This window comes from Benincasa hispida, chromosome 2 (genome assembly GCF_027475165.1).
Source record: "Benincasa hispida cultivar pf3 chromosome 2, pf3_genome.v1.1, whole genome shotgun sequence".
NCBI lineage: Eukaryota > Viridiplantae > Streptophyta > Magnoliopsida > Cucurbitales > Cucurbitaceae > Benincasa > Benincasa hispida.
In genome coordinates, this window is record NC_143479.1 from 25,596,667 (window position 1) to 25,606,366 (window position 9,700).

General features: G+C 35.8%; 1 protein-coding gene across 1 annotated transcript; it reads right to left on the reverse strand.

The window, feature by feature from the left end:
- Window positions 1-2,266: 2,266 nt before the first annotated feature.
- On the reverse strand, window positions 2,267-9,424 carry LOC150037768 (uncharacterized). The gene is made up of 2 exons (XM_090311021.1): window positions 9,301-9,424; window positions 2,267-2,556 (listed from the first exon to the last, which is right to left on the reverse strand). Exons 1-2 carry the CDS (start codon window positions 9,422-9,424, stop codon window positions 2,267-2,269), a joined length of 414 nt encoding a protein of 137 aa, XP_090167147.1.
- Between the last annotated feature and the right edge of the window lie 276 nt (window positions 9,425-9,700).

Here is a 9,700-nt window from a genome sequence, read left to right on the forward strand (position 1 = left end):
GAGAACGATGTAAGTTAACATCTATATTATGTTGTATGCTTGTTATTTACTATTTCCACTCATTAACCGGAATTTTATATTATATATTCTCGATGCTTTATTCATGTTTCTTCAGTGGAAGTTTATTAGCCGGCTGGAGATATGTGCTCATCGGTTCACGACATTGCCCGATGGCATATTGGTATGTATTATATATGATTTAAATTTTGCATGATTGATACACATTTAACATATTGTTATCTATTTTGCAGAGTCATACCTATTGGATCCAGATAGCTTATACCATGCCATATATAAGAAAACGCGTGAAGAAGCTGTTGAATTATGAGAGAAAGAGCACGTGTATGTTGATTACGTGCTTGGATTGGTAGTTGAACATCAGCCTAGATGGGCAGATGTTGATTACATCTATAGTCCACTTAACTACAAGTAGCACTAGATTATGTTGATGATAGACATAAACCTTGGGTGAATTCTTTTGTATGACTTACTCTTTAAGTATATCACACAAAAGGGTCTGGTATCATTCCTAGGGCCCCTATGCTTCACTCTCCATTCACTAGCACATTTCTACAACTTACATGCTGCAAATCCCCACTTACACATAGTCTTTGGAGGTTGAGTCATGTCAATACAAGCTTCCTACAGGGGTTAGATACACTAGATTGTGGGATATTTTGTCTTAAGTTCTTCGATACTTGGTGACTGGGTCCAGTCTGGAGAGTTTACAGCAAGATAAAATGCATGATTTTAGGTTGCAGTATGGTGCTGAGTTGTAGGCTGATCGATTTTTTTATTAGATCTTTCTAAGTAAATTTTGACAATTTTTGTAAATGTATGAACCTATTAATTTTATATGAGAAATTCATATATTTCCATACTTATATGAGCAATTTTTCCACAATAAACAACTGTATATGTATCGAGTGTACATAGTTTTAGGTGTCGTGTATCGAGTATCATGCATCAAGAATAACATGCATTGAGTATCGAGTAACTTGCATCGTGTATTGGGTAACTTGCATCGAGTATGGTATAACGAGTGAAGTCATTTGATCAAGTATTGTTTATCGAGTATTGTCTAGTAATCATGTATCGAGTAACATGCATTGAGCAACGAGTAACATGTGAATTGAATCGAGTATCGAGCATTTATCAGAATATCTTTAATTTATAAAATGAACAATATAATACAAAGTAATAAATTATAAAGTATTTATCAAAATGCTATACATTATTTGACATCGATTGTGTCTTGGTCCCTTGAGTCTCGATCCGTACTCATTTTTTGTATTTGGACGTATCAAGTGGTTCGTTGCACTTTTGTCTATTATGTCCCGGATGGCCACACCATCCACATTTCTTTAATGTGACTTGTTCTCTAGTAGACGGTATCCTGTTTACCCTTCGTCTACCAACCTGTACCACTCTTTTTGGTAAGAGTATTTTTACCTCGGTATACCCTGGTGGCTTTTTCCATTCGGATACATGACCAAACGGGTTTATTGACTTTGCGCATGCTAGCAATAAAGAATCAACACTATAGAATCTGCTGCATAGAGTAAACAGATTGATATTGTGCTCTCTAGCTGCAGTAATAACGTCCAAACACGAAATCTCCAAACACTGAAATTGTACGCAACTACATTCTCAAGTGTTAAGGCTGATGATACCATTTAATCCACCATCTTTGACATGAAATCTATAACAATCGATTGGATTTCTTCGGTATCGCTTAGCTTTATCACATTCTAAACCCATTATTTCTTCTGTATACTTTGAATGTGTCGTTGTATTATTAGACCAAAGTGTTCGCCTCTCATGAATCTAACCTTGAGTAGACTTCTTATGTATTCTAGCAACGAAGTTATTGACAACACTCGAGCTTCTTTGGTAATAGCATTGAAGTATTCAACACTATTGATGGTCATGTTATATATTAGTTTCCGAATTGGTAACACTGTGCCCATCGCTGAATATCAACATCTTCTAAATATCTTGCAAGGGAACCATTGTTGTAGTTCATTATTTGGACCCAATAGTGTTGAGCTCTAATTCTCAATACGCTCTGCAAGCACCATGAAACAAATTTCTAATGGACTCGTCCTTGAAGTATTTTCCACGTTCCTTTTCAAATGGTAGGTACAAAGTTTGTGGTAAGAATTGGGGAATACAACATCAACGAGCTATACTCTGTCCACGGTCTGAGATGAATATGAGTTAGGGCATTCTCCAATTGCTATTTTAAGGTTCTTCATGAACCACTTCAAGGCTCGGTCATCTCACTATCAACAATTGCATATGCCAGTAAGTACAGTTGGTTGTTACCGTCCATTGCAATGCCAACTAGCATTGTTCCCTTGTACTTACCCTTTAGATGAGTACCATCTAGAATGATCGCTGGTTGACAAATCTTAAAACCTCTTAAACTCGCACCTAGTGCCATGAACATGTATTTGAAATATTTTGACTCTTCAAGCTCGATCTCAAATATAGTTCCAGGATTTTCTATCTTCAAAGCCTCGCCATATGTATGCAAGTTGGCATATGATTCCTCTAGTGTCATTGCAAGAGCAAGAGCAGTTTCTCTTGCACGTCATACCTTGTCATAACTAATACTGACACCATAATGATACCATATATCCTCAATAATATGGTGCGGTTTGTCCCCCCGACCAATGTCGAACTTGTCCTTCATCAAATGACCAACAACAATACGCTAGCTTGCCTGTGGTCATGATTCAATACTTTAATCGAGCATATGTGGTTGTGCGTGCATTTTGTGATCTTGAAAATATCATATCTGTCACACCCTGCCCCAGACTACCCTCCGAGCCTGAGAAAGGGCGTGATTGCAGCAGTTATCAACCCTTTCATTTGACACTTACTGCCTAATAAACTCTTGCGAAAATAACTCTGATACTAATGAACAAATTCAACAATCAACTGATTAAGTAGGCCCATTTAATTACAACAATGTAACGTTTATACAACTCTAAGACTTAACAACAAATTTATAAGGACAACTGTAAACCCTTCAGAAGTGTAACTGTGGTATGTGGCAGACCTTGACCTTAGCAGCACCCTGGAATTCCTCACCTTTCGCTACCTAGGAGGAAAAGGGGGGGTAAAACATAAAACATGGAAAAACATGAGCTATAAAGCCCAGTGAGTGGTACCTTTAGATAAACAAATAACTTTGTCAACAGAAATATACTTTTGGGAAAGTAATACATAATTAACAAGAACATTACCATAAGTTCATTATTATTTTTCAGCCAAACCGCTGGGCAATCCCCAGCTCGATCACTGGTTAAAACAATCAACCCCAGCTTGACCGCTGGTTATCACATAATAAAAACATCCCTAGTACTTTCACATATATACTAAGACAACAACAATTCCCGTGGAAACTTTCCCTGTACCCTATTATCCCGCCAATGTGCACATCGACTATTTTCCTGCTAGCTATGCTTAGGTAACTTGACTATATTTCCCACTGGTCATCACCGACTATCATTTCCCACTGACCGAAGCCGACTATATTTTCCCGCCAAGTACCTTTTTCAAGCATGCTAACTATATATCCCGGGTACAATTTCAGTTTCCAAAACAAACATATAAGCAATATCTCAACAAGCATAGTAATCAGATAAACATATATACATGATCATGCCAATTTAACATTATCCCCTATATATATTTACCTATTAATACAACACACAATAACCACTCACCTTGATCGTTTAGGAACCTTTCTCTTTAGAAGTTCCTTGGTCACCTCGGGCTCCCTTTTGAACCCTACAATCCAGATTCAACTTAAAGCTCAGATTACTTATAGTTTTAGGCTTTATCTCGAGATACTTCCTTCTACAAATATGCTCTGTCTTAGGAAGCTTACCTCAAAATATTAGCTCAGAACTCCTCGTGGTTTGGCCGGAATTATCAAGATTGACCCAGCTTACCCAACAGCTCGACTCCTCTGTCTTTTCCTCATTTTCCAGCCCGATTCCTTGGAGCTTCTTCTTCGGCAGCCCCACCATGAAAACTAAACTCTTTTAGCTTTCATATGGATTTGGAATCACATCAAATGCATGAGTATTCTGGGAGAACTCTTAGTTCTAATTTGATGCTGCTTCCTGTCTTTTCTGCACGATAGCATCTCCCCTCTTGAAAGTTCTTGACCAATGCATGGTCTTGCTACCAACGCATGGTTTTCTCCCAAGTAGTCCTCACACACTATTCTTTATGTCCTTTAAAGAGAATTTCAGTTCTCATCTAAAGTCCTTGGCCCTATTTATAGGCGTCCAAGATTGCTCCACGGCCGACACCTCCTTCTTGGCTGCATGTCCAAGTGTCTTTTTTTCACACCATCAACGCATTCTTACATCAGCGTAAGCCAAAGTGTCTTTTTCTCCTTTCACCAATGCATAGTCCTCATCCTTTACATGTCTTCTTATGCATCCACTTAATTTGCTTAATGTTTAAAAATTCCTCCTAACAAGCCACATGTCCGGATGACGTCCTCCATATGAGATCATTCTTCCTATGCGTCTACAAATCCTTGAATATTCAACACATAGTATGCCATCAACGCATAGCAACCCTTGGTTCTCCTTGGTTTTCAACACAGCACCATCGCAACCTAACTCACTCAGTCATCGCAAGCCTTAACCAACGCAAGGGCTAACCACTATGTGTCCAACCTAGCCCATCGCATGGCCTTTGTCCAACGCATCCATCGTGCAAGCCATCGTCATCCTCCAACACATAGTAAGGTCGCACGGCCTCGACATATAGGACGGTTGCTTAGCATCAATCGCATAGCTCGCTCGTCATCAACGCATCGCTCGCATGAGTCGCTTGGCATGGGCGCTTGGTTGGCAGTTTGGTATCGATGCATCGCTTGGCATGGCAGCTTGGCATCGACGCATCGCTTGGCACGACAGCTTAGCATCGCTTGCAGGGCTCGCTCGGTCGCTTGACACATGGGTGTTGGCATCGATGCATGGGCTCGCTCGACATGGGCGCTTAGCATCACTCGCACACCCTTGTGTCCGCATGCCCTTTGCACCGATGACCCTTGTGCCATCCCAACCTTCCAACGCATCACTTTCAACTTTCTTCCTTTAGCCGTATGGACGTATACCACCCTTCCAACGCATTCATCATCCAATGCATCTAACGCATCCAACGCATTCATCATCCAATGCATCCAATATATCCATTCAGCCTAATGCGTTGGTCTAACCTCCAAGGCATGCGTCACTCCCACTTCAACTTCTCCCTTGGCCCAAATAATCTCTCCAAGATCTTATGGCCAATGCATGGCAATGCCTAGTCCAACACTTAGTCAATTTTTCATCAATTAAAGCTTAACTCAAAGCTACTCAAGGAAAATCTATTCAACACTTAGAAATTTCCCTCTCTTCAACATAGATTTTAACTTTCACTTAGTTAATTTCCTTAACCACCTGCTTAAGTAGGAAAAATGAAATTCCGGGTTTCACAATATCCCTCTATTTTAATTGCTTGAACAACCCACTTACAAGTCGGGTGTAAATATCGAACAATATACAATTTTTTGTTTGATTTTTTAACCCGCAACTCAAAGTTGATCTTAATGGTCAACATTGCTAACCTTATTTTCACACTACTTTGCTGAAGAAAATTTAACCTACTTCAATGGTATCCCCATAACCTTATGGATGATTGTGGTTGCATGATTAAGTCTCCCATTTTGGCATTACTATCGGATGGTACATTCCAAGAATTTGGCAAGTTACACTCCTAACAAAATAGCCAAAATCATTTGACAGAATTGAAGTTGGTTGTTCTTCATTCACAACAGAAGGACCACTCCCTAAAACAACCTGGGTTAGCTGTTCTTCATTTCCCAGCTTCTTCCTCTTCTATCATCACATTCTCATTTACACATGTCCCAACCTCTTCTATTGTCACATTTGGATGTAATACGTTCGCTATACTAACATCGATGTTTCATTTTTCAGTGAGACACCCGATGGAAAAACATTATGCTCATTGACATCTACTCCACACATGGGTTGATCTTCTCTCTTTGGGTAATCAAATGTTGCCTCGCGATGAATTTCTTCAATTTTCTCAAGACTTATAAATACATGTGGTCTAGTATGGTCGTAATCTAAGAGGAGAAATTTAACATCAGCATCGTCCATTAATCATAATGGAGGAAAATCAATATCCATCTTATATGTTACCCTCGTTATAATCTTGAACTCTGTCGAACTAACTTACATGATCTCATATACTGGATTTACCAGCTCATTATATGTAAATGTACTCGAAACTAGCAAACCCTTCAAACGACTTCCAATATAGTGTTCTTTTGTGTCGTCCCATGTACCACCATAATGTAAGAATATATACTTCTCCATCCTTCAAGAAAAACAATACACAAAGTGAGCAGTTAGGAAAATTGGTTACTGTTAAATACTTACTATACTCGATTTTCGCTACTTGATACTTATCCTCTAATACTCAGTATTCTTAACTTGATGCTTACTGTTTTATAGCTTTCTCCCCCCCCACTCTGAGAGCTACTCACATGTTTTAGTGCACACTCACAAACTCACACTTACTTTTCTCTTTACTACATTCATATGTCTCGTACAACGTCAGAAAAGTAAAAAACATGAGTAAAAAATGAGGAAAAAAAAAACTAGCACATTTACTTACTTGAAGTGTGAGACAATATAGTGAAATGATCTAAATGCCTTGATCTCTGCCAAGAAAAACAAGTTTTATGAAATGGATTTTTTGGAGAAAAAGTGAGCTCGATTTTCTCTTTTGTGTTTCAATTTTGTTTGTTCTTAGTTAATAAAAAAATTACTTCAAATTTCAAGAAGTTGATTTGGAGGAATAATGAGAATTGTCATAAAATTTCCTAATTTGTGTATGTTTGTACATAAACATTAACTACGGAGCAGGTCTTCCAAGGGCGTGGGCAATTTAAAATGATCGAGTATACGTTAATCGAGTTTCAAGTATGACATGACTATGATCGAGTATACACGTGTTGATTGCACACGTATCGAGTGACCATGTATTTGAATATCGAGTGATCGTGCATTGAGGATCGTGTGACGAGCCAACGAGGATTGAGTAACGTGTAATGGAGGATCGAGGGACGGATAATCGAGGATCAATTTTCTTGGTAGGCCCAGGCATGCGGGGGACATCTTAGAGGCGAAACGGTAAATCACACATAGATGACGTTAGCAGAAGACCACTCTCCATTAATTTTTCTACACATGGTCATTTTTCATTTGGGCCTATCAAATGAGGTCATCCATACAAAAAATTCGGGTTGCTTTTTGGTTTACCATTTGAGAGGGATTTAAAAAGGGGGGAAACTGTGAACGGATAAGACCGAACACGTGGCGGTTTGAGATTTAAAGACGTATGGGGTAGAGTTGTGCTTTACAATCCACTTTTATCGGTTTTTTCGGTTACATGTTTTCATGGCCGGCTACAACAAGTAAAATCATATCACACATATATCATAGATTCTCACATATATATCATAGATTCATACACATATATACATAATTATACAATCATATCACATATATATCATAGATTCATACACATATTTACATAATTACACATCCACTTCTAATATGTGATATATTTCTAAGAAAATACTTACGTGTATCCCAATAAATTGTCCAATCGAAATTTTTCATGTGACAATCTTTTCTTATTTGTTCTTTGAAATATTTTATTTCTTTTTTAGTGTGAATAATGAGAGAAGATGCATAAAGATGAGTGCATTAGTATTACCCAAAATATAATATATGATATACAAGTGTTGTTTTCAGATATAGAAAAATGAACTAAAATATTTACAAATATAGCAAAATTTTAATATCTATCGGCATAGACCGCGATAGATATCTATTAGATAGATTCTGATATTTTGATTTTTTTTTTATTTTTTATTTTTGAGAAATGAGTTCTTTATTAAGCCTGATGAGCATCAAAAGTCCTAATAGCTATTTCATTATTATTTTTCCGATTTACAAAAGAGAGGGAAATATCTTGAAATTTTTTGGCGAGCTTAAAGACTTCTTCATATATGCATTGGACTTCATTGAGGTAAGTTAATTTCCTGTTTAATATGTTTATTGCCGTTGAGCAGTCTAATTCAATCTCTATTTTGCTGAATCCCAACTTGATGGATAGTATAATTCTTTTTAATATAGCTTTCAATTTAGTAGGAGGTTTGACTATGATATTTCGCTATTATTTATAAATATTTTCAACAGTTTTGTCATTTAAAATAATAATCTTTTATATAATATATTAATTTTTTTTTTTTTTATAATTACATCCCTAGTCCTTACTTTCTTTTAAATATATATTTATATAACATAATAATTTAGTCTCCCAGATGTAATGTAACCTAGTCTTTATAATTCAAAATTTTAATTTCAGTGTAGCTGATAAAAATATATAAAACTAAGTTTTTAATAGCTCCTTCAACTTTTAATTTTATATATAACATGTCCTACATGAAAAAGGTAAGAGAAATGTTAAATAGATCATTGATTTATTACACAAAAAATTAAAAATTCAAATACTTAAACATTATTTAGTAATCATTTTATTTTTCATTTTTGGTTTTTTAAAATTAAGCCTATTTCCTTTCATTTTCTTACCATAATTTGTATCAATCTTAAGTAGAAGAGTCGCATTCTTAGCCAAATTCCAAAAACAAAAACAAGTTTTTAAAACTATTTTTTTAAGTTTTCAAATTTGGACTTGGATTTGAAAATATAAGTAAAAAGAGATAGCAAAGCAAGAGACTTGGAGGTAAAAGAAGTATTTATAGGCTTAATTTTTAAAAAATTAAGAACATAAAATGACACAAACCTAAAATCAACTAAACTTGTAAGTTAACAAAAATTTAAATTTACACTTTAGAAAATACCCATTCATCTATAAATTTTGAGTTTATCCTAATTTACATTTGGAAGAGAATTAGGAGATAAGTAATATATTTGAGTTTAATATAGTGGTTAATTTAGATTACTTATTGTTTAATTGGTATTTTATAATCAATTAGTTGATTATTCTATTTCTAAGGCAATAGTGACTTTAGGATTGTAATGGAGAACTTTTGAATATCTTTTGAAACAAAACATTTTGTTCATTAGAGAATCGATATCAATTTTAGGGATGAACTTATTTTCATATTTTGTTTGGCCATGAATTTGACCCAATACAGTAGCTCGATGTATCAATTGCTATAAGAACCTTTATGCGCACAACGATGGTGGACAACCGAATTTGCCTCTCCAAGGTATTTTCGAAACCAAAACACTTCATTACCATCATCACTTCCATATTCATCACCACCATATTCATCAATGTCACCCATTGTCCAAATATTACAATTTTATCTGGAGTTTTGAGTTTATTTTCTATTTGGTCTATATCCTTTTAGTTTTTAAGTTTTTTAGTCTAGATTCCATTTGGTATCTAGGTTTCAAAATGTTAGACTTTTACTTTGCCTTTTAAGTTTATTTTTTTCCTTTTGGTAACCATGTTTTGGATATGTGTTGCTTTTTTACCTTGATTCTTAAGTTTTGTTTCCCTTTAATCAACAGGTTTTAAGATTTACATTTTTACTATTGATTTTTTTACTAAATATACT

What these genes read in the sequence shown, in the direction of transcription:
- LOC150037768 (XM_090311021.1), bottom strand. Translation starts at nt 9,424, where the DNA reads ATGGGTGACATTGATGAATATGGTGGTGATGAATATGGAAGTGATGAT. An exon ending in CCATCGTTGTGCGCATAAAG is followed by an intron (nt 2,557 to 9,300) that starts GTTCTTATAGCA and finishes CAATGACACTAG; the next exon opens with AGGAATCATATGCCAACTTG.